At 44.9% G+C, this 25,167-nt stretch overlaps 1 protein-coding gene across 4 annotated transcripts; it reads left to right on the forward strand.

Moving 5' to 3' along the window:
* The first annotated feature begins 133 nt into the window (after positions 1 to 133).
* QRICH1 (glutamine rich 1) lies at positions 134 to 24,779 on the forward strand. Of its 4 annotated transcripts, none has more exons than XM_054216476.1 (12): positions 134 to 272; positions 1,260 to 1,320; positions 4,990 to 5,319; positions 13,832 to 14,845; positions 18,488 to 18,665; positions 19,290 to 19,444; positions 20,217 to 20,331; positions 21,654 to 21,762; positions 22,108 to 22,259; positions 22,968 to 23,058; positions 23,830 to 24,028; positions 24,320 to 24,779. In XM_054216476.1, exons 3-11 carry the CDS (start codon positions 5,011 to 5,013, stop codon positions 24,020 to 24,022), a joined length of 2,316 nt encoding a protein of 771 aa, XP_054072451.1. In that variant the 5' UTR covers positions 134 to 272; positions 1,260 to 1,320; positions 4,990 to 5,010; the 3' UTR covers positions 24,023 to 24,028; positions 24,320 to 24,779. The 4 variants fall into 4 exon arrangements, with proteins under 4 accessions (XP_054072451.1, XP_054072453.1, XP_054072452.1 ...); XM_054216477.1 differs by lacking the exon at positions 134 to 272 and adding an exon at positions 885 to 1,091; XM_054216478.1 differs by lacking the exon at positions 1,260 to 1,320.
* Positions 24,780 to 25,167: the final 388 nt, after the last annotated feature.

Here is a 25,167-nt window from a genome sequence, read left to right on the forward strand (position 1 = left end):
TGTCGTGTGTGTCGCCCCCCCTGCAGAAGGCGCCCCCCGGCGGCCGCGCCCGCCCCCTCCCCGCCGGGGCGCGGCCCCTTTAAGGCGCGGGGCGGGGCCGGGCGCCGAGCTCTCGCGGGACTTGGGGGCTGAGCTCTCGCGAGGCCGGGCCCGCGCGCTGATTGGCTGCGGGGGGTTGAATGTAAGATGGCGCCCAGGGAGCTGTGAGGGGAAAAGACTCGGGGGCCGAGGCGGCGGCGGCGGCGCGAGGCGACGGCGGCAGCAGGACCGGGGTGAGGCGGGGGCCGGGGCGCGCCGCGGGGCCGCCGGGCCGGGGAGGAGGGACGGGGTGTGCGCGGGAGGCGGCGGCGGGGCCGGGCGGGGCCTGCCGTCGGGCGCAGGGGGGAGGCGGCGGCGGCGGTGGTTCCGGGGGCGGCGCGGGCCCGGCGGCGGGGGAGGGGGAGGGGGCGGCCCCGCCCGCGGGGGCGCGCGAGGCCTGCCGGTGCGCGCCCCCCACCCCCCCCATATCCCCGCTTCCCCGCACCGGGCGCGTCCCCGCCCCCCCCCCCCCCCCGCCACGGGTGGCGGCAGCGCGCGCCGGAAGGCGCGGCCTGGTCGCGGCCCTCGGCGGCCGCCGTCCCCGGCGGAGCCCCCAACATGGCTCCTGCCGCGGCGGGGGGGCGTCAGCGCCTCCCGCCGGCCCGGGCGCCCTGCCGGGGAACAAAGGCGGCGGGGAGCGGCCCGGGCAGCGGCCGGCGGGAGGAAGCCCCGCGTTCACCGCCGGAGCGGGCGGGCGATGATCTCAGGGGCTAAATATGGAGCTTCGCTTCGTCCCGGTGGGGTGGTGGGGCAGTCTGAGCCGTTCCCGGGCCTCCGGGCAGCGGCGGCTCTGTCGGGAGCACCTGCGGGAGGGGAGGGAGCGGGGGGGGGGACCTCTGGATACGGTCACTGCTGCTGCCTTGTTCTAAGTTCTGTCTTCCAGTAACTCCGGTGTCACCGGCTGCGCCTGTCACCGCACGGTGCTCTGCACCCTGTGACAGATGTGCTCGCACACTCCTTCCCAGTAACGCAGGGATACAATGGTTAGGAATTGGGCATCTCACAATCCTTCAGTAAGAACCGCTAAGCTGCGTGGATGATCGCATCTTTCTTTCCCGATTTTGCTTTTGTTTTTGTGTTGTTTTTTTTTTCTTAATGGAATACATTTTAAAAATAAAATGGCTTTAATATAGAAAGAGGAACTGGGGATGGAAAGGGCTTCTTTGTTCTGTCTTCTCCAGAACGTTACAAGTCTAAGAGCTCAGGACAAGAGCAGCAGAAATACATGCAACATGGTGACTGGTGAGTCCAGATTGTCCACATGCTGCAAGTTGTGTGTGTGTTTTCAGTAACCTCAGTCTAAGTTTTATGAACTAACCGTATGTGCTCATGATCTTCAAAGAGTTTCTTCAACCTATTTTCTGGGAAAAAATGCAGTCTTGATGAACAGGGAGGAATTACCTCCCTTTATTGCAAAAAGCTTATTGCCCGGATGCTCTTTTTTATTTTAAAACACAGTATTAAAAACATGCTGCCGAGATCTAGTGAGGATGGGTGTTTGCTGTTTCTAATGAGTGTCTATGGGATAAATGGAATGTGTAAATTAGTATGTCTTAATAACTAACGGTAGCAGTGGCAACTGCAGCGGCAAACTGTGTATGTTGCCCTACAAAAGCCCGTTGAACATACACTTGAGCCTTAAAGAGGTTTTCTGTCACAAATGCAGGTGGGTTTAGTTTTAATAAATAACATTTCTGGGAGTACAGCATTACTTTCTTGACTCTTCATCTAGACCTGGTACCTCTACTGCTGTAGAGGGTTTTTTAAAGTGCGTTTTTTATGAGTTCAATGCTTTTGTTAAATTACCCTAAAGCAGCCTTCAAACTGACAGGTTCAACTCTGGGAGAAACTTGGTTCAGGCCGCACTGTCACCTGAGGTGTCTTTAGCTCCTTTCTGATTGTCAGAGTTGCAGAGCTGTAGGGAAAGCCAAAGGAAGACCCTGCTGCTGTTCCGGAGCAGGAACAAATACCACATGTTGCAGAGGTTCTGGTCTATGGTTGGGCCATCAAGTGCTGCAGTGGCTCAGATGAGGATTTCACTGGTTTAGAAGTCAGTGGCTCTCAGTGTAGTAACTTCAAGCAAATGTAAAGGAAGACTTTTGCATGCTAGAAGAGAGAGAAAAAGATTCCTTCAGACAGCTTGTGACAGAGGAATATTTGCTAGCAGGGGAAGGCTGGCGTAGTAGGCTCTTGATTTTGATGCTAAAAAGAACCAATTAAGATGAAGCAGCCTAGTAGGGCCAAGGACTTGTATCTAAGAAATTAATGTCGTGTTTATTCCGTTTGCTGGTGGTTGGAAGAGGTAGGTGATGATTTGGTGGTGGACCTCTTTTTGATCTTTGTGCCTACTGCTTATGCATCTGGGTTTCTGGTGGCTTCTGGTCTCTGCTGCACAGGAGCACGATGTACCTGTGAGCAGCTGTTGACAGAACAGTTGATGTTCCAAAAGTAAAAGCGAGGGCTAATGGATAGCTGCTGTTGAAAACAGTGCCCCTGCTGACCTCCCCACTGTCTCACTTAACAAGATTAACAGAAGGTGAATAACTATTCCCTGAGCTGTTCCAACGTAATAAGAACCAATGCAGGAGCAAGGAAGAAGGCAGAACCTTTGCTGAGAGGTGAGTCCGTCCTATTCAGCAGCAGCTAGCTGTCAAAGAGCAAATAATCTCAAAGAGCACGCGTTGTGTTCATGTCTGGCATGATGTCAAGCATAGCATCCTTGAGGCTTATTCCTCAGAAGAGTCTTCCCTCTCAAAGCTGTGTCCACTAGCACACCTCAAAGCGGACATGCAAAATGACTGTGCTCTTCTGAAAGCCTCGCTGTAGTACTGAAGTCAAATATTTGCGAGATCCAAGTAGAAAATCAGGACAAGTTAATGGCTCAGAATCTGTTTTCCAGCTTCCAGGTATGTAATGGAGCATCTTATGATTAGATGGAAGATGCATTTGAGTGTGCCTGGTGTAGCTCCTGGGTCAATGAGGATGCGCTAACAAGGTTGTCCTCCATTGGTTCCAGCTTGGATGTACGGTCACCTGGGAAAGGGTTGACAATGCATCCTGTGGAGGTGTAGAGTATCAGTACTGCCACCCCTTCGGTGGGGAAAGGCGAGGGTTGAGCTTGCAGGGGTACTTAGTTTGTGCTTGTGTGGCTTCTACAGGAAACCTCACTCAGCAGCTAAGTGAATAGTCTTACGGTTCTATCATGCAAAGCTGGCTTTAAAATGTGTCAGATCAGAATCTCTGAAAGGCAGGAGAATTATGTTTCTCTCCAGCTCTGAGTTCTATGGGACCTTCTGTATGCTGATTTTTACAGAGTAGTTGTGTTTACTAAGTGAACACCATTAGCTGCTGCTTTTCACTAAGCATTGATGCGTGGTTTAGGAATATTTTCTATAGTAATGTCATACAGCAGCAAATGTTGCTCAATAACTCCAGAAACTGTAGATACAGCACAGGTTGCCTCATGTGTATTCCCCTTACCTTTGATATTCATTCTCTTGTGAGCCTGGTCCAATGCCCTAGCCATGAACCTCCTCCGTGTAAACAAAAACTTCTGTGTGTTTAGACTGCTGTCATGTAACAGTAAAGAGTTGTTAGAATTTGCTCTAGCTCCCACTGATTTTGGTGGGAATTGGAGTTGGACTTGTGGAATATGCTTGGGTGCTGCTGGGGGACTAGAACTAGCTCCTGTTTTTGCACAGGCTGTTGCAGTCTTATGTTCAACCACTTACTTTTGTCTTGGTTCCACTTCATTAAATCACAGTAAAATGATAAACGTGGTTCTACTTTTTGTACCTGCTCTCTTCAGAACTGCAGTCATAATGTACATATACTGATGTTGGTCCCTTATTCTGCCTTTCTGCAGCTTGATGTAGTGGTACTGAATTGTCACTTCTAGTCCTAATCTTGTGCTGTTTCACATCTTTTTCACGACCATCTCAGTATCTAGTAGCGTTGTAGCTCAAATCTATTTATACTTTATGAAGACTAATTAGTGCCTTAGAAACAACCAGTATACTCGCTGCAGAACAATTTGTGGGTTTAAACAAGATAAGTCAATAAGAGAAGAATGCTGTCAGAGTATACCCTAGAGCTGTCTAATGTTCTCAGGTGGAGTAATCTTTTTTGTTGTTTTTTTTTTTTTCCTTGCTCTCACTTCCTCCCTGATCATCTGATTTCTTTTTCTCTCATCTTCATACATGGAATGTTTCATGTTAACCTCTTCCTATATTAAAAGGATATCAGTAACTGATGCTGCTGTTGCCTTTGTAATTTCCAGAGCTCTGCTTCTCCATGTGTATAGTGCCCTGTTTGGGGAATCTCTTGATTCCAGCACTCTCCTTTTGCTTGCTATGCTCAAATCAATAAGGCTGTCCTAGTCCTAATAGCGGTGGGCTGAATGCTGCATCTGATCCTCTTCCGTTGTGCTTCCCATTAGCTGCCTAGAATAGAACTGCATGGCCTGATAAAACATATTGCTCGGTTCTCCCACCTCTGTGGCTGCAAAGCAGGGCCACAGATATTGATTTCTAAGCTTCTCTCACTAATACTGCATGCTGCAAACAAATGAAATGTGTGGCTTGATTTCATCTGTTACGGGACTCGCCTGGTCTGGGTGAAGTACAATGCTACAAGACTACAAGACTTTACATGGCAGTGAGCTCTTTGAATAGTACCACAGTTACACCTGGTTATTGTTCAGACTTCCCTGAGCTGCTAAGGGTTAATCTCAGAAATGTGTAGTAGCACAAGATGCCTCGTAAAACCAAAGCATCTGTCTCGGGCATCTGGCTGTGCATGTTTGCTAGTTTTCATATGGTACTCGATCTGAGAAATTAGTTACTGGAATTGGGAATATCCTGGCACCAAAGGAGAGCTGTAGTTAAGACTTTAACTTTCTCTTTCCTTAAGGAACCCTAAGGACCTTGCAATATGAATAATTCTCTGGAGAACACCATTTCCTTTGAAGAATACATCCGTGTGAAGGCACGATCGATCCCCCAGCACAGGATGAAGGAGTTTCTGGACTCCCTTGCTTCCAAGGGGCCGGAAGCTCTGCAGGAGTTTCAGCAGACAGCCACCACCACCATGGTGTATCAGCAGGGTGGCAACTGCATTTACACAGACAGCACAGAGGTGGCTGGGTCTTTGCTTGAACTTGCTTGTCCTGTGACAACCAGTGTCCAGCAGCAAACTCAGCCAGAGCAGCAGATACAGGTTCAGCAACCCCAGCAAGTCCAGGTAAGCGTCTTAAATCATCTCTAAATGTATATATGAATTGCTAACCCACGGAGTGGTGTTCAGAGCCAGCTACTGTCTAACCTGAAACCACAGGCAAGCACTTAAGAAGCAGGGCCAATTAACTTTATATAGAACAGCACTATTTCCCTTTCATTTAAGGAATTTGGTAGTAAATTTCTCTCTTGACTGTGCCTTCATTGAGCCCTGCTGTAGGAGGAGTAGCATACATAGCAATGTAGTGCTGTAACCTATTGGAGAAATGGTTGACAGTTCTGGCATGTGCACAGCTCCCCGACGCCTTGCACTCTTGTGTGAAGCTGCTATAAATACCACCCTCCTCTGCTGGTCTTGCTTTATCTGTTTGTTCAGGGTAGCCTTCAGGGTTGGTTTTTTTTTTTTTAATGAAATCAATACTCTTCAAATGATTTTGCTTGAGCATTCCAAAAGTTGTAGTTCTTGAACTGGCTTTGAAGTCAGGGGAAATGCACGGGAGTCAATTTATGATATAAACCAGGGGAAGGTACCTTTCAGGAAAGGAACTCTAAAAGATACATTTATGTCAAGGTACATTATCCCTTTGCACAGTGGAAGGAGTCGTCTTTTTTTTTTTTTTAATAGGTATTACAGTAATTTTTATTAAGTATTAAATGAGCAAATCCAGCACCAGAGGGGGAAAAACCCCCAAACATATAACTTAGGATAACTGCTTTGGTCCTCAAACACATTTTGTAATTTGAAGAGTTTATAGATGGAGGGCATTTGCTAAGTTTTTCTTATGATATGTCTCCAAACAGCTGAACTCTGTCTATAGCTGTAATTCTGATACACTTCGGATATGAATCTTTCTGCCTTCTGTAGCATGAATGTAAAGTTGTGAGCTCCTTTATTTTGCAACAAATGAGGGTATGGAGACACAAGTGACTGGAGATAAGGTAGCATGAACTTGCTGCAGTGCAGTAGACTTGTGCTAACAGCTCACTTGCACGCTTTTATCCTACAGCAAAGACAAACTTGCCTCTTTCACTGGGAAACGCGTCTCCAGTTACTCTCTCTATTGAGTAAATGAATGCTTAACTGGTACTTCTGTAACCTGTTGCCCTACAGTAACTTGTGTCAGAAAGGCTTTGGAAGAATAAAAGCCTCTAGTCTCAGAGACATGACTTGGATCTCCGCGTGAGTCTATTAAAACTGATTAAGGGTGCTTTTGGTTCTGCCAGCTAATTCATTTTTTTGGGAGATGCTTGATTTTTCAGTAGAAGAACTAGGGGGGTCAGCTTTTTTGGGTGCCTCAGCCTTGGAGATATGGAAGGCCCCACAAACCAATTCTAGAAGTCAGAAGGAATCTCTTCTTCCCCCCCACTCCCCTTCCTATTTTTTCCTGCTGCTGCCTCCTTTCAGGACTAGTCAAAGTCCAGGCTTGACCCTTGCAAGTCTTCTAGTAACAGAGATAGAGAGGGAGGTCATATATCATATGCTCCAGAGAAAAATAATCTCCTGACCTTCTTGAAAATAACTGTAGAGTTGCTGCCAGAGACCTGTTCCTGTTTTTAAACTGAATGGTCTGCACCCTGAATGTGAAAAATATCTGATGAAAGTCAAGATTTCAGCAGCTTTCCTAAAGAATGTTGTCTGCTCTCTTCCCCCTTGTTTTTGATGTGACTCTACTTTGAAATATCTGGTTTCACATCTTTCAGTACAGATCATAATTACTGTTTGTGCTGCCTACCCTGCTGCTCACTTTAGGATGTTACAAACCCCTGGAACACCTAGGTGTCACATGTGGTAGTAGATACAGCTGCAGCTCTTGTGCATTAGCAGTGCAACTGGATTCATGTGTATTTGAATTATCTCGAAGGTTTTTTTGCAAGGAATAGGGTGGAGAGGAATGTCTTTATCCCTTTGCAAGAGTTTTTCTGCCTTTCAAGATTTCTTATCAACGCACGATTTATGTTAAACCCATGATTTAGCGTTCACCTGTCTCAAGACTTTCACTGTGGCAGCCATAGCAGAGCATGATGCCTGAACAAAGCTGGATTTTGTTGTGACTCTGGGGTTGACAGTGTTCTGCTAGAGCAGTGCACCCGATCCAGCTGGCTTGCTTTGCTAAAATACTGCTTGTGTTCTATTATGAGGAATTTTGGTCATCCACTGAAGCCTCTTAGCTTTTGATCAAACTTATGTCATCCCAGTACTTGACTTGATAATCTATTTAGTTCTTGCTAATCCAATTGCAAATCAGTGGAAGACCCTTTGAATGGCTACACTTATGTCTGGCAGTGTGACAATGGTGCTGAAGGTGACTAATAATATGACCAGTCAGATGACCTCATGGTTGCAAGTGCTGATGACAACCTTATGATCACAAAGATAGACAGACGGTGCTCAGGTTTCATCCTAGGTTTTTACTTGCTGTGAACAACCAAAGACAGCGCGTGACTGCTTGTTGCTTTTATTTATCCTAGCAAAATAAATTTCCTGTTTGAAGAAGTTGCCACCTTAGGGGTTTCTTGCCTAAAAGATTTAACAACCTATTGCCAAATGTTTATTTTAAAGGCTAAGTGGATGCAACTGTTGAGTTATGTACTAGTCAGTGCTACAGTACAAGTGTCTTGGAGCTCCTTCCATGCTCAGTATCACAGCGATGGCATGAACGATCTTAAGGAGGAGTTTAGTATATCCAGTTGTACCCTGTGCTGCATCAGGGAGCATCTGGAAGGGGCTGTGTTTTCTCCAGTCAAGTTTTATTGGCCTTGTGTTTGGTGAAACTGTTGCTAGCTGGTCTGGTGCATTAAGGCCATTGAATTGATAATGCCAGCGAGAAGAGGTGTTAGCGCTGGCTTGCTTACTGAATATGCTATTTCTGCAGAGGTCAGCGCACCTCTTGAGCCTTTTCCTCTTCCGCAAGATGATTTAACTGAAATAATATCAGAGGACAGAAAGTATCTTTGCTTAGGATACATAAAGTGCATGTGGGGAAGATCCTCAGTTTCAACTTTTTATTAAGACAGAGTCTGATGGCTAGGTGGCAAGAGCTTTTTGGACAGGGCTTGAGGGGAGGGTGCTACAGGTGAGCAATATCCCAGAGCTATATAGGGAATGGTTAAATGCCTGTGTAAATGCCTTTCAGTTAAGGCTTGTGCCTTTCTAATTGCTCAGTTCTGTGTATGTTTACTGTTCAGCATTTTCAGTCTTCTTCCAGTCTATTCTGTGACTTCAGACTGTTATAGGAAGCTGGGCATTATTAATGACACAAGGTGGGGAAAGATGCCTTTAAGTAGCTCAGAAGAAAATCTTATCTCTGGCTCTGCATAAAATGCATCTTTCCTTCACTTCTGATGGATGCAGCTTCCCCCTGCCTCAGTCTTGGTTCTGAAGTTTAGCCTGAAGGTAGGGCTCCTATTCATTTACCTTTAAGAAGCATCCAAATAAGATCTTAGCATAGCAGCTAGTATTAATTGTGATTTGCTAGGGCTGAGTGCACCACTTCAAAGAATGGCTATAGTCAAGAGTGGTGTTTTCAAGGTAGCAGCTTCTTGTGTATGGAAGTTCCTCTTTGAGACGTAAGCTGTTTTGTTTTCCCTGGTCCACATGTTTTAACCGTCTTAGGCCTAAATCCTGCCCCAGAGTACAGCTTGACAATGTAATCTTGGTACTGTAACTGTTCAAACACACACAAGGCCTAATTTGGCCCATGGAATTCTGTCTCTGATGTTGATGAATGAGCAGAGGAAAAACCTGCAGTGAGAATCTGTCTGGCAGTTGTTCTGAAAAGCTGACTTGTACACTCCCCGTAGACCTTGTTTACTTAGATAGATAGCAAAGGACTTCCTGTAAAGTAGTTGAATAACAAGTTCCAACATTTCCTGCTACTTCAGCGATCAGTCTTTTCACCTGCTCTGTATACTTCAGGTCTGTTTTGTACTTGTGTGTATGCTTTCTGGCGTAACATTAGAAGGAACTCTTTATTACAGTGTTAGTTTTTAATGCTGGAGTAGCTTTAGCTTAGGATGATTATTGCGAGGAGTGTATTTTAAGCCTTCTTCCCTTAAATTGGGGTAAAAAATAATTAGGAGATTGCTCTTCTCCTGTGCTCACTAACTTTTTGACCAAGTGCTTGACTTCTTTTGGCTTGCTCAGGTGTGGAAGTTTGAGGTGCACGTACATTACTTCTAGGGGGGATTTGGAGCATACTTTCCACAGCAGGTTTGCCACTGTCATTTTGTCATTTGAGATTCCCTTCAGATGAAACTAAGCTGTAAGATGCAATCTTGTTGGTTTTAGGTGTTTGTCTAGCTTGGCTAGTGGGCAAGACTAGGCCTAAGTTTGAAATGGTCTTCTGAAACTTTTGGCGTGGATGTGTTAGTAGGTCTTCAGTCCTGCTTTGAAGGTCTGCTCTTGGTGTATCCTACTACTTGCTAGTGTAAACACAGTGTCTGAAACCAAGATGTGTTTGTGAAAAGAGGCATTTGAGAGCCTGTCAGGTGCTCTAGGGCAAGCTAGGTATCAGAAAATCCATGCAGGCAAGAGTTGGTATGTGTGCACATTTGGAGTTATGTTTTAGGAAATAGTAGAAAATCCAGTCAGTCGACAGATGAGATTTTATTTGCTTGGGAATTCTTTCCACTTAATTGTTTCAGAACTGCAGTTCTACAGTCTGATTTCTCATTGGACAGAGAATCTACACAGGGCAGCCGCGTTATGAGTGCTACATGAAAGTTTGTTGGAGTTTGTCAGCCATGAGGAAAAAAAACTTCTGGAAACGAGGCTTCAGCTGTTCTCATGCTTGTGGAGTTACTTATTTTCTCTTTTTGTGTGCTCAGAATATATTTTTGAGCTTATTGTGACAGAAGATTTCTTTTAGGGGAATCTTAAAAATTGAATTCTGCCCTCCTGTTATGATACAGGGCTGACTTGCAATGCTTTTGATTCTCCAGTCAGCTAGTACTTGGTCCAACTTCTCGCTATTTTATGGTAAAAAGGCATTTCTTTGTGTGATGGTAGCCTGCTGGGAAGTGATTCTTTTCATGCTGTTAGATCCAAACTTCTGGCAATAAACGGTTTTTCAGTACTGGTTAAGTTGGCATGTTCCTCTCTTGCACCAGTATAACCCAGGAATTCCCAGCATAACATGTTCTCGCTTTAATCTTCAGCATAAGGTGAAGACTTTAAGTCTTCCCTGTTGGTCTTGGCCTGTGAATTTAAAGCATTCCTCTTTGTGCAGAGTCCTTTAAAAAGACAGCCTCTGATGATGTTTAGTGTAATTCTTTGTCTTTTTTTTTTTTTTCTCAGATAGCAAGTTAGACAATGAGGTCAATGTAGGAAGCTCTGGTCTCAGACTGGGTTGGAGTCGGTAAATCTGGAATGAATGCTTGTAGCACTCCTGGGTACAACCTACTTGAAAATAGGGAGGGATCTACTGCAAAATATGGTTGTTAAAAATGGATGTGTAATTCACGAGGGATGCATAATGTGTGGTAGCTAGAGCTCCAGTATTCTTTTAAATAGGAGCAGTCTCCAGTCAGAAGCGTGATGTCTGCAGTTTGCAGCATGGAGAACTTCTGGTGGTTCTGCAGTCTGACTACTTCATCTTGTTCGGGTCTGGACTCTTTTTTTTTTTGGGGTGTTAACAACAACACTGTGTGAACTCTAAAGCAGTAGCAAGACATGCTAGTTGTATAGGGGGTAGGATTTAGTCCGGGGGGAGTATTGTAGGGCCTCAGGTCATGATTGTTCATCTGCTGAAAGTGATGGAAGTTGCCCGTGACTTTGAGACACAGTAGACTCTAAAATGGTTAATGGTTCAAAGCTGTGCGGGGAGGTTTAGACTGGACATTAGGAAGCATTTATTTAACAACAAATACCCAAGCTTCCTAGAGAGGTGGTTGATGCCCCAAGCCGGTCAGTGTTTAAGAGGCATTTGGAGAATGCGCTTAATAATACGCTTTAGCTTATGGTCAGCCCTGAAGTGGTCAGACTGTTGAACTAGATGATCATTGTAGGTCCCTTCCAACTGAAATAGTCTATAAAAGCGGGAGGAAGAAAATGCTGTCTTGTCAGGTCTGTTCTTAGACCATGCCTTTTTTGCTGACAATACCTCTTGCTTAAACCTATTCCATTACCTGCTAGAAAAAAAAAGAAAAAATATAGTCTTGTGTATGTTACAGCAGTAACACAAACTGTAATGTAAAATTTTGTATGGATAGAAGGTGGGGGTACTTTTAGGGTGTTCTTGGTCAACATGTGCAGATTCTGAAAAGACAGTGCAGAAGTACACGATAAATGACACGTTTACTTCTTTCTGTGACATGATTTTGAGTCCCAGCAGGTAAAGCAAATGTTTCTTGTGTGAAACTGAAAATATAATAGTGCAATAATGTATTTTAGTTTGCCCAGTCTTGGACCTTTGCCTTACAAATAGTCTTTTGAACAAGGACTTAAATCAATACAAAGGGCTAAATTAGTGGTTTTTAAAGTTGGGTATTTGGGAGAATATTTGCATTAGAGGTGTAATTGAAACTGGCTTTCTTAAACTGAATTCTTAACTGGGATCTGTGCTTGGGCCAAGGCCATACTCATGCTGTAGAACAGTATGATAAGAGTATCAAACAGAACTAAAGAAGTGTCCAATAGGTGACTTAATTTTTTTTCAATTAACTGCCTGATCAAATCACTCATTGATGCAGCTTTTTAAACTGTCATGGTGACACAAGGTCATATGTTTCTTGTTACCGTGCAGGAAATTATTATAGAAGGTCCACGTCATCTGGATTACAGTACACTGCATATAGCTCCTAGCAGGAATCTGTAAAATTCCCTATTCTTCCTGGAAATAGAATTAGTTCTTAACAGGAGGTGGTTTATAAAACTGGTCTGCAAGCGGTGCATTTTGCTACCCCGCTTTTTTCCTTAGCAACTCTTAACTGACTGCAAATGAATCCTTAACGTTTTTAAAGACTTCTTAAAGGTGATGTTGGGAAGTGAGATTTCGTGCATCTGCGCAATGCAGACCTACCTGGTAGTTCTTTTTGGTATTGTCTGTCTGTCGAGCGTGGCATCTCTGTGCAAATGCTACATTAGCTTGACTGACTCAAGAAAGTGCGGTAGAAAAGGGTGAGAGAACATAATGAGTAGGAAATCGTAGTTTTGCAGCTGAATAAATCTGCGTTGGCTCCAAACTTCATATGGACCTCGTAGGTGCCACTAACAAAGCTCTATATCTCTCCATTGGATTTGAAAGGAAAGGTTGAGGAATTAATTCCCTCCCTTAAGATATAGTGTTAAGGACGCCTGGAGGAGCAGATGATCATGGGAACCTGGGATACCACTTCTAGGACAAGGCAAATGCAACAAAGTGGCTGCGTAAATGTGCGGGACAAAGTGGTGAAGTGTCTGGATGAGGAGTGCAGACCTCACTTGGTGCCCTGGGAGCGAAGATGCCAGCTGGGTTGGGTTCGAGGTCCGGAACATGAAGTTGCTGAGACCTGAACTTTGTGTTGGGGGCTACCTCTGATTCCTAGCTTTAAGTCTGCTCCTGGACTGCTGCTAGATAGTGTGACAGGCCTTGGTCAAACGGGCGTTGATGTGAGAGGGTGTGATTTATTTCTTATTTTTTTCCTTAAAATAAAAGGAACTGTGTTTGAATCCAAGTCTTAACATATTTTGTCCGTGTTATTCAGTATTGTGTAAGTGCATGAGCTAGAAAATACAACTGAAAAATTTGGACAATAAATGGAATAAGTAAATAAAGAAAAAAGAATTAAAAGGTTTTAGTTATCACTGCCAAAGAAATACTTCTGAAGTTTAAAAAACAAATGCTGCAGTGTTGCCTCTCAGCACATGACAAAGATTCAGGTTGAACTGGCAACTTTCTGTGTTGACACCTGCTTGTGTAGTGTTACTGTTAGCGGTTGGTTTCAAAATAATATTTCTGTTCTTTATGTGGAAAGAGCCAAGTGCTGGTTTCAACTTACCCATATTTCTTACTGCCTGTCACTGGCAGGTGATCCTGCAGCCATTTGGGGAACTGGGGTTGAAAGCAGTAAAATGATCTTTAGAGCACAGTAAGAATGAGGAAAGCTCCTGCATTTTGTAGCAAGATGTTATCAGAATTGTACTGTGTGTGACCTTAAAGTCTTGCTATTGCAAGGCCTATGCAGATAGCTCTGAAGACTCTTTTGGCTTCCAAGGATGCAGTCTGTTGGCTTGAGCCCACAGAGCTTTGAGGATGGAGATGCAGCTCACGTGATGTTCTGTCTGTGCTGAGAAGTGTAGTCATGTGCAATGCTAAGCAAATACATCATCTACGGTATTGGTCTTGTCAACCAGGCACTTCTAGGGTAACTTGGTTTCATTTTCCTGAGGTCTTTACTAATGGATTAGTATATGGAATCATAAAACTGAGCAAAAAGACCTGGAGCGTACACCTCCAGTGATGGATCATCTCTGTTGGTGGTCCCCCTGTTGAATCGCTGACACTTGCTGATCATTAACTGCTGAATTGGTGTCGTTGCAGGTCCAGGTCCAGCAGTCACCGCAGCAGGTCTCTGCCCAACAGCTCTCTCCGCAGCTCACTGTTCATCAGGCTTTGGAGCAACCAATACAGGTCCAAGTGCAGATCCAAGGCCAGGCGCAGCAGCAGGCATCCCAGACAATACAGAGTCAATCTCTTCAGAGCCCCAGCCCGTCTCAGCTGCAGGCAGCTCAGATCCAAGTGCAGCATGTGCAGACTGCCCAGCAGATCCAAGCTGCGGAGATACAGGAGGAACACATACAACACCAGCAGATCCAGGCCCAGCTTGTGGCAGGACAGGCCATTACTGGTGGTCAGCAGATACAGATCCAAACAGTTGGGGCACTGTCACCTCCACCTTCTCAACAAGGCTCTCCACGAGAGGGAGAGCGGCGGATCAGCACTGCTAGTGTCCTTCAGCCGGTGAAGAAACGTAAAGTGGATATGCCTATTACTGTATCGTATGCTATTTCAGGGCAGCCAGTTGCCACAGTGCTGGCCATTCCTCAGGGCCAGCAGCAAAGTTATGTCTCTTTAAGGCCAGACTTGTTAACAGTGGACAGTGCCCACCTGTACAGTGCCACTGGGACCATTACTAGCCCCACTGGAGAGACTTGGACCATCCCCGTTTACTCTGCTCAGCCACGTGGTGACCTTCAGCAGCAGAACATAACCCACATCGCCATCCCTCAGGAGGCCTACAATGCCGTCCATGTCAGTGGCTCGCCAACGACACTGGCTACCGTGAAGCTGGAAGATGACAAGGATAAGATGGTGGGAAGTACTTCGGTAGTGAAGAACTCTCACGAGGAAGTGGTGCAGACTCTTGCTAATTCGCTCTTTCCGGCGCAGTTTATGAATGGCAACATCCACATTCCAGTGGCAGTGCAGGCTGTGGCAGGGACGTACCAGAATACAGCACAGACGGTGCACATATGGGACCCGCAGCAGCAACAGCAGCAGCCCACACCCCAGGAGCAGGGGCAGCAGCAGCAGCAGCTACAAGTCACTTGCTCAGTAAGTTAAAACTGCTTCTCAGTCTGTGATTAACAACTTGCAAATGTTGAGGAGGAGGAGGATTTCAGCAGACAGCTGTTATCTAGGAAGCAGAGATGTGTCTGTCCCAGTAGCCTGGGTGTGAGGTAGGGCATTTGACTCCTGATAGGTGTAGCGCTGCAATGTGTTGATGTTGGTACGTAATTAAAAGATTCAAAACTTCCCAAAAGAAAGTGCAGTCTTCATCTTCGTAATATAAATTAATAGGTGCCGTCTTCATCTTCGTAATATAAATTAATAGATACGTGCTCATTGCTAGCTTCTTCACGGCAGGTATTCCAAGGTCTGCAGTCTTCTCCTGAGCTGTTCCAGGGCTTGCAGTGGACAGGCAGGGATGATTGCAGCAAAGTAAGGTGCACAAATATAGTAGTAACCTGGTCATCGGTTACTTTGTGTTATGCAGCAGATCGAGAGCCCAGGGAAAGTGTCGAAATCTGTCTAGCTGTGAGCAAACTTCATGGATCAGGTTACCTCTCTAACACCAGGTCCTGCTTCAGGTAAATGCCTGGTGCAAGCGCACAGTAATGAGCAGTGGCAAGTAAGCACCTCTTCATAGTGCTTGGCAAATGTGGCAGCCAAATTTGTTGCTGTGGTTTTGGTTTTTTTTTTTTTAAAGGCTTTTGCTAACTTTAAGCCATAGATTATTTTGAATTGGGTTTTAAAACTTAAGTAACTAGGGCTACTAACGGCCTATCTTATATGTGCAAATGGTTGTAACTTATTTTTTATTACCAGAAAATGAAAAGTGATTGATCTGTCAGAGCCTGTTTTTGCTCAATGGAATGAGGGCAAAAATATCCAAGTCTGCTAGCATAAATGTTGTTATAAATTCTTTCCAGTTTATAAATAACACTGTTGGCTTTATAAAGGCATATGTGCCCTCTACTTCATCAGTAAGCACTGAGACAAGGAGGATTACTTTCATGTAGTCATGTCTGATTGTTTCTGAGTTTGAGTGTGGGCTATAGCCCACCGAGGTCTTCACTGAAAAGGGTTCCCTGCATCTCTAAATAACTTGCAGGTGATGGATGCCCTCTCTTATAAAGCTGTGCTTTAAGCTACAGCTTATGGGTCTTTGTAATGCATGAGGTTTTGTTTGGTTGTGTTTTGGTTTTTTTGTTTCTTCATGTTCAAAGAGCATTCTGTAGCTCATATTCTCCCTGTAATGGTACTTAAGAGATCACATCATCGCTTTCAGCTGCTTGAACAAACTAAGTTGATAAAACTTTTTGCCTTTCTGCTAAACAGGATTTTTAGATTTATTCAAGGGTCTTTTAAGAGCATGAGCCACATTCTTGGGATACTTTCCAAGGTATTAGCCTCATAATTTCTTTAATGGTTAATTGTAAATCTTCTACTAACAGCACAGTGGTCTGCAATTCTTGGGTATCAGAGAGTTTTCTGATGCAAATTCTCTGGAGTACTGGGTATTGCATAAGCCCCTAAATACAGAGGCCGGTCCAGGAGGGCTGTTTTACCTCAAGGACAGGTTGCATTCTTTCTTTAAGAGGGCAATAAAGCTACTGTAGGTGAACATCAAACTCTTGGGGGTTGTCCCTCTCACAACTGTGAGACTGAGAAGGATTTTGCCTGCTTGTCCTCTGGCATCGTGCTGCTGTGGGACCCGGACAAGTTGCAGCTATTTTGCTCTGTTTGTGAAAAATGTAAGTCAGTTAAGAAGCAACTGCCAGTTCAGTGAATTTAACTCCAGCCTGTGTGCCTGCCTTCACACCGGACAAGGTGTCTGCGAGGTCAGGGCGGAAGATTGCACCTTAGGTTGGGCTGATGGAGGTGTCTGGCTCTGGAAAGCTCTCTGCTTTCTGGAGAGTAACAGGGCAGTGCTCCGGAGGAGAGCAGAGGCTCAATCCCAGCTCCTACAGAGACAAGGTGTCAGCTCACCCTTGGACTCCTGTCCTCTTCGAGGCAGAGGCTTGCTTGACAACTTAAACTTTGTCGCCATCTGACTTGATAAAAACTGGCCCCTTTCAGTTATGGTCTCCCTCTGTAGCTGTGGAAAATGCAGGGGCTGATAAGCAAAGAGTTATTAAGAGATGATGCAAAAAAAAAAAAAAGAAAAAAAAATAAAAACCAAAACCAACCAGAGGCAGTCAGAAAGATCCAGTCTGAGGCTCGTGCAGGCTTTGCCTCTTCAGCTGTATTTTTTGTTATACTAAGTAAGGTACGGGTATTACTAAAGTCTCTATGCCATTTTTATTACGGTCTCTAGCACTGTCGGAGCAACTTCCACTGATGGTTGGCACTTGGCAGTATCAAAGGAAAAGTTCCTTCATTATAACAAAGCCTTGCTTTTTGGGCTGACTCTTGAGAAGGAGGAAGCAAAACTGTTTGGATGTAACAGTTGCTATCTTCTGTAACATTCAGGGTGCCAGTGAGAATTTGATTAAGGGCTGTAAAGCTTCAAGTTAATCTCCTTAATTGAGGTAGCCATGAGACTTTATGTGGCATGGGATTGAGAAGCTGTAGTGAAGAATGCAGAGTGAGTGCAGCTGGAGGGCTCACTGCTCTTTCTGTATAGGTGCCATCAGTTGCTGGTAAAATAAGTTTCAGTTTGAGGTATTAATTCTTGGTGACTTAACGTCCTGCTGCGAAGTAAATTTCCAAAGGGTCTGGAGGCCCTTTAGGTCTATAGTAGGTCATACAGTAGCTCTTCACAGAATAGTAGCTAGTCTTCGTTAGCAGTATTTGGTAGTTTGAGAGCATTGTATTGCAGCTGAATTAATGTTTTGATGCTTGTGTTCTAGTCTGTTAATACTCTTGCAAATGAATTAATCTTACCAGTTGTTGACGATAAGAACAGAGCATTCTGTCTGCCTAGGGCGTACTGAATAACGAAGAGAGCCTGCCCTCGATGGGCAAGGGTGGGGAGGGATGCTGCTAGCGTACAATACGTGATCGTGCCCAGAACCTTGCTCAGGACAGTCGATGTTTGGAGCAGCAGCAGTTAGTAAAGCTGATGGCACCTTGCCGTTCTTCCCTGCTAGGGGCTGGTGGTGTCTCTAGCTGCTGTGTGTCAAGGCTGTGTCTGCAGGGGGCCTTGGGCCCCTTCCTCTTCTTGTGAGATGATGGACCCTGGCGGTGTTTCAGAGTGACAAGTTAGCTGAAGCCAAGAAAAATGCATTGGAGCAAAGAGGGCTTCAGGATCAATAGCGATCTATTTCAGTGTTCATGGGGAGACCAGAAGTCTGTTGTTGAGAGGAGTTTAGCCCTATGAAGATCCTTGCCTTTGAATGTGCTGGCTAGCATCTTAACGGTATTGCAGCAAGAATGGCTTGTGGCTGTTAGGTCTCCTGTGATGGTCTGTAGGACTTCTAAATGCATCATACGGCAAGTCATGTGGATTTACTAAAGGTGTTATTGATATACCTGTTCAAACTAAAAGTGTTCTTGGAGAGACATACTCTTTTGTGAGCAGCAATTCAGGTTAGACAGCAAAAGTTGCGTTCCTTGGGTTAATATCTTGTTAGAGAGGAGTGTTGGAAAAGACTGATATCCTGGGGCTAGAGGTGTTGCGGCATTACTTGTTTTCTGTCGGACTGTTGCACATCGAAGTGTATATATAAAATGAAATGTTTTCTTTCATAGGCTCAAACTGTTCAGGTTGCTGAAGTTGAACCACAGCCACAACCACAGACTTCACCTGAACTTCTACTTCCAAACTCTCTGAAGCCAGAAGAAGGACTTGAAGTGTGGAAAAGCTGGGCACAGACCAAGAATGCTGAGCTGGAAAAAGAAGCCCAAAATAGGCTAGCACCTATTGGAAGTATGTGTCATGACAACGTGGCCTTTCTTTCCTTTCAAGTAGGATTAGAAGTGACTAAAGTGTTAGCTGTTTACCGCTCTGGAAAACACCTTTCTTTAATGAGAGATTGTTTTTAAATTTAAACTTTGATTTACTCTGCAGTACTAATTGTTGCATATTCCCACTGACACAGGACATGTTCCAAGGGAGGTATTAGCTCTGTGCTGAGCCAACTTGAGCCACCAAGGCTGGTGGCAGTAGGAAAGGGCACTATATGGCTGTGGTGCATGGACAAACAAAATGGCTGTGGATGCCAGCCAAGCTGGTAGAGCAGTCACAGAGTTGATGTTGTCTTTTGCTGCAGGCCAGCTTTTCATTGTGGACATGGTAAAAGAAGGCAATAGTCATGCAGTTGGCAGGGCAGAGAGTCTTCCTGTCGGATTCTTGCCGGTTTATCTTTTAGTAGATCTGACAGCCTAAGATCTTGATTTATTTCAGCTTTATTTATTGTACTGGGAGAATGAGGTAGTACTAGGCCTGCTAGATAGAAAGGCAAAGCTGGAGATGTGGGAAATCGTTCCTGAAAGATTAGGATATAGTATGGCTTTATGGCTTAAATAATATGGCTCTGTTTTGTTTTTCCAGGGCGTCAGCTGCTGAGGTTCCAGGAAGATCTCATCTCTTCAGCTGTGGCTGAGCTGAATTATGGTCTATGCTTAATGACACGAGAAGCTCGAAATGGTGATGGGGAACCCTATGATCCAGATGTGCTCTACTATATCTTCCTGTGTATTCAGAAGGTAGGGGGAGGACAGCGATATGTGCAGCAGAGCTGTGCATGTTGACAGCATGTGTAGGGAGGATTCTCTGTTACAAAAGTGCAGACTGTGGCTTCTTTTATGAAGCTGCCCAACAATTTCATAAGAAAAAAGTCTCTTTGCTTTAAAAAAATAATAAACCGGACGAAATGTCATTAGTGCACAGCAATGCTTTCACCTACTGAGTTAAGTTTGTGAAGAACTGTTAATAAGTGAGTTCAGTATCATAATAAATCCTTTTAGTTTTTTTGGTGGGGGGAGGAGGATTGAATGATGTTTGAGAAAGTTGTCAGTGTCAAAACTTGATCTAGTTGAAGCTTTAACAGGCAAGAACTTAGCTTTGTGTCGTGTGGGAAGTCTGAGCTGGTAATATTAGTATGCTTTCTGGAAGAGCTGAGGAACAGAGCTAAACTCTGATAGGAGAATTGAGCATCTCTCTCCTTAACGTGAAATAGCGTCCAAAGGATGGTCATGTGAAATAACTTACAGTGAACGCACCTGAAATAAAAGGTGAAATCCAACCAGCTTTCCTTTCTAAGATGGTCTTAAGCGTTCCCATGATAGTAACTGAGATTACATACTCTGTACTGGCCTTGGTGCAAGGGTCCTCACTCTTCTTGCTAGAATGTATTAGTCCTCAGTGCTATGCTGTAAAATGCTTGACTAACCAGGTACGTAGTCTCTTAGGATAAGGTCTGGTCTGAGGAATATACTTGTTACCGCTGTACTGGACTGTGTTGTGACTCTCTTACAGTATCTCTTTGAAAATGGCCGAGTAGATGACATCTTCTCAGATCTCTATTATATTCGGTTCACCGAATGGCTGCATGAAGTTCTCAAGGACGTACAGCCCCGTGTTTCCCCTCTTGGTAAGAACTTCTATTTAAGAACTCTAAAACTTCCCATAGTTTGGAATGTTTGAACAACAACATAAGTGTAGTCTGAGTAGAAACCCTTTCAAAGTACTTAATGTCATTAGGAGAGCTCATTCTGGTCAGGGAGAGAAATGTTGCGTCTGCAGGGAATGCTGGGGCTACTGCACGTGTCAGGCTGTAGCCCTGACTGTCGTTGAGGTTTATTAGTCTATCACCCATCAGAAGGCAGGTTGTTGGGACTTTCTAGTGTCACAAGATTGGCTTACTTGGAAGCCAGCTGATCCTTGATGTGAATCAAGCTTCCTCATCTGAAGTACCAATACACCTTGCCTTTAATAGGTATTGTTACTTTGGGAGATAATATGACACTGTCATGTTGCCATATAGCCAGATGGATATGGTCTGCAGGACCAACTAGGTGCAAAAGAAAGAAACAATGCGTGATTAGAGCCTCAAATGCTGCAATCAAATGCAGCTCTTCTCAGCCCTGTGTTTAGAAGATGATGGGAACAGGAGTCGGGGAAGCACTTCCAGAAGAGACAGATTTTGACAGAGTTGTGTATGAGAAGTAGATTAAGAATTGCATTTTCAGAGCGCGGAAACCTGGTTCCTCATTACTTCATTACCTTTGATCTGGTTAGACGTCAGTAAAGAAGCTATTCCTTGTGTTCAGAAAAGTAGCTGATGTTACAGGCTAGATGGCTAAGTAGCACCCTGAGTTTTGGAATCCTTTTGTTTTCACTCTGGCTGTTTGATCTGTGCTTTGTCATTCCACAAGCCCCGGAGTTCATACTGCTGTCTGTTTTTCTGTTTATCTGTGGATTTGGAGTATAGTATTTCTCTTCTACACAAAGGAAAAAAATCTGAGAATCAAAGGATTACTCATGTGTCCAAATACATCACTTGGCACTGTGTGCTGACTAAAGCTGCGCACAGGGCCAAGAGCTGATTTGTTACACTGGCCTGCCTGCTCTCACATATTATTGGATTAGGAGCATCTGCATTGGAGTCGAGCCATTAATTAAAAGCTGTTTAAGTGCATATTTATTTCTCTCTGGGCTGGGATGTATAGGCGTATTGCAGAAGCATACTTTCCGCAACTAGAGGTTGTTGACGTATGTATTTGAGTGTTTCCTAACTGTACCTGCTATTTACAAAGCTTCCTGCACAGTAGTGAACCCTGACATCAGTGAGGATCTCCTCCTCCTCCTTCCCTTAAGATTTATATGTTCTCCAATACTTACAGAGTATAAAGTGCTGCCTGTGCTCCTGCTGTGACTGTCTCCTGGCATGATGCTGACTTCTGATTATTGCAGGTTATGTCCTCTCCAGTCATGTAACAGAAGAGATGCTGTGGGAGTGTAAGCAGCTAGGAGCTCACTCCCCTTCCACCTTGCTCACTACACTGATGTTTTTTAATACAAAGTAAGTACTTAGGTCTTTGCGAATCTTGGGAAATAAAAGAACTTCAAATGCCTTGACGGGGTTGGTAGGAAACTGCCGCACTGGATTAGCGTGAAGTCGTGAATTCAAATGGTTGCACGCAGAGCCCTGTTGCAGCCCCGTCAGGCAAAGAAGATGCAGTACAACAAGGAAATGAGCTAGCAGAGGGGAAACTGAACTTGCGGCTGTTGCATGCTTTGCTGCTGGAACAGCCTTTAACTTGGTTTGAGTGTCAGCTGGCTCATGATGAGTAAAGATAACTACCTCGCTGTTGTGACTGTATCCTTTACTTGCCTCAATGTCCTGTGTTCTCTTCTCGCTGCTCAGATACTTCCTGTTGAAAACCGTAGACCAGCACATGAAGCTGGCCTTCTCCAAGGTGTTGAGGCAGACCAAGAAGAACCCTTCTAATCCCAAGGATAAAAGCACGAGTATCCGCTATCTGAAGCCTCTTGGCATACACCAGACAGGACAGAAAGGTAGTGTCTGGAAGTTTTCTTTGGGGAATACTTACTTACTGGGCTTGAAGGAAGTGGATGAACCTGGAGATGTCTGCAGGTAGGGCCACAAGAACCCAAGGCTCTGACAATTAATTACCTTCAGCCTAGCAGCATGGGTTTTCTGTGTGTTCTGTGTGAGAGAGCATAGCACCTTCTAATAATAATCCTGGAGACATACCTGAGGCGTATAGGACTCATCAAGAGCTAATGATCATTTTATCGTTACTCTTGGTTTTTTATGGGCAAAGGGGCTTTTGGGTGTGAGTGCTTATGAGCAAAGGGAGAAACTTCTTTGGGAGGGCTTCTCTTATCGTGACTCATGTGAACCCATATAGAATCCATATGTAAGTACAATCTGTCCTCTTAAAAGCACAGACTGCGGATTTAGCTGAGGCATTACAGTCTTAGTAGTGAGATTTTTCTCATTTTGGGCACAGGTAGAGGAGAAATGGAATGAAGGACATAGATGGGTTGTGATCTTCAGTAGCCTTGGGAGAAAGCAGGCTCTCTATATAATGCTTTGGGCCTTTATAACCAGGTGCCTCTGCCCTGGAACAGCCATATGTCTCTTGCCAGCTTTTGCATGGTGACAAGGTGCTTCAGAGCTCCGGGGCTGTATGGCACTGCTTGGTTTGCTGTACTTATACAGAGTGTCTGACAGACTTGGGGGGGGGGGCTGGTTTGTAGTTACAGATGACATGTATGCAGAGCAGACTGAGAATCCAGAGAACCCCCTGAGGTGTCCGATAAAGCTGTATGACTTCTACCTCTTCAAATGGTGAGAGCTTTTGTTCGTCTGTGTAGTTGCTTGTCTTCTGCGACTGTTAAGCTGCATCTTGTGGCTGGCCTAGTTTTCAGGGCTGTGTTTTATTGCTGGCACAGTTTCTACTTAATGGGGAGGGGTGTTGATGTGAGAGGGTGCGGTTTACTCTGATGGCACAGAAGTTGAACTTCCGTGGTGTTTAAGAGACACAAATCCTGATTTGTGAACTGGCTGCTCTTAATCTCATACTTGCTCTGGAGGTTTGCTGTGTTGGCATGAACTCGCAGTTCTGCCTGTGACTTTGTGAGCATCTGGAAGCATCCACTACTTGAGGTGAAATTAGGGTCCTATTCAAATCAGCTTCTGAACAAAAATGAGGACTTGGTATGGAGATCGGAGGGAACCTCAAAGGACTCGCCTCTAAATCATGATGGTTCTGATAACTCATGTAAACATTCCTCTGCATAGATGGGTCTGCAGTTAGCCTGGATGTGAAAATACCCCATCCTTCCTTCATTCCAAAAGACCCCTAAAGCCAGGCGTGTGTTATACGTACTGGTGTGAAATACAAACTTTTTTCTTGTAGTCATTACCATGGCTTTTTAACCTTGGCATGGCCTAAAAACTTTGGGACCGCTGTTGCCCCAAGATGTAACACCGTACCTTCATGTCTCATCAGCCAGATGTTCACTGTCAGGATTTGTGAAGTCTGGGGTAAGGACAGTGGCGGTCTCTCCCTTCCAGGATATTCTGTTAGTCTGGTTATTTCTGATCTTCCTCACGCAGCCCCCAGAGTGTGAAAGGCCGGAATGACACGTTTTACTTGACACCGGAGCCAGTGGTGGCCCCCAACAGCCCTATCTGGTATTCCATCCAGCCGATCAGCAGAGAGCAGATGGAGCAGATGCTCACCCGGATCCTGGTGATACGAGAGATTCAGGAAGCTCTTGCCGTGGCTGATGCCAGCACCATGCACTAAGGCATCCTTCTTGGCTCAGAAGGGGTGGGGTGGGGTGACGGGGGAGGGACAAGCAAAGATAAATTGTACAGACTTTTACACTAAAGGAGATGCCTAAGTTTTTGGTTTTTTATTGGTGTAGTTATGAAGCCCTTTTAGGCTTCTTCTCTTTAAAAGAATCTAAAGGAAAACCTACCCATTGTGTATCCTACCCAACACACCAAACTGTTGGACCCATTGGAGGCTGCATATCCCCTGCGAGCTGGGAGCTGTGGAAAGCTGCTGGTTGACTCTGGTTTTTTTTATGATGTAGAAAACATGAACTACAGGATTGGCCTGGATGGCTGGGGCCTCTGTCTCCTTGGAGCACGTGCAGCCTAGAGGGCACAGAATGATGGATGGACCTGCTCGGCCACTGGAGGAGAGGCAGGCATCTTCTTTTCTTGTGCTTGGACGTTAATTTGCTGTTATCTTGGAAGGAAGAGGAGAGAGTGAACTGCAATTGTGATTTATACAAAAAAAAAACAAAAAAACAAAACAAAAACAAACAACGATTTCTATTCAGACCTTTAAGTGACATTTTTAGATGTTAAAAGTACAAACTTTACCACACTCTTCTTTTTTTGGCCTAACATTGAGGCCTTAAACCTTGAGGCTCCTGTGCCTGATGGAATTCTTGTAACATACACTTGTGTATCATATAAAGATACCACCCTGTTTCTCTTATGTATTCTTACTCTAGTTGTTTATTAAGAATGACGAGCACGTCTTTTCAACATGCCATTGAACAATGTGTCTTTATTTGGGGAAGAGTGAGCTGTGAGGGTGGGGGGGGTCATTATACAAAGATCAGTATGCAAACTGGTTGTTTCCATCCCTGTTTGTGCTTTCCAGCTCCATTCCGCTGGGCTTCTTTCACCCCTACAGATTAGAAAGGTAGAAGGGGATTAACTTCTGTCAAAGGACCTGAATGTCTGCTTGCTGATGGAAGCTCAGTGTCAGGCTAGGAACATGGGATCTGTGAGACCAGGTCGGCCTGTCAGTCTGTCCTAATGTTCTGTGACCAGCCTGCGAGGCTTCACCCCTAGGCAAATCCCCCCCTCTCCCTACCTTTACAAATGCATCACACCAACGGCATGATGGAGGGGTGTTGGAGGGAAAAGGCC

The sequence above is a fragment of the Rissa tridactyla genome, chromosome 10 (genome assembly GCF_028500815.1).
Source record: "Rissa tridactyla isolate bRisTri1 chromosome 10, bRisTri1.patW.cur.20221130, whole genome shotgun sequence".
Classification (NCBI taxonomy): domain Eukaryota; kingdom Metazoa; phylum Chordata; class Aves; order Charadriiformes; family Laridae; genus Rissa; species Rissa tridactyla.

Coding starts and splice junctions, on each gene's coding strand:
- QRICH1 (XM_054216476.1), top strand. CDS start 5,011: ATGAATAATTCTCTGGAGAACACCATTTCCTTTGAAGAATACATCCGT. Junction 19,445..20,216: donor TCTTCCTGTGTATTCAGAAG/GTAGGGGGAGGA, acceptor ACTCTCTTACAG/TATCTCTTTGAAAATGGCCG. Junction 20,332..21,653: donor GCCCCGTGTTTCCCCTCTTG/GTAAGAACTTCT, acceptor TGATTATTGCAG/GTTATGTCCTCTCCAGTCAT.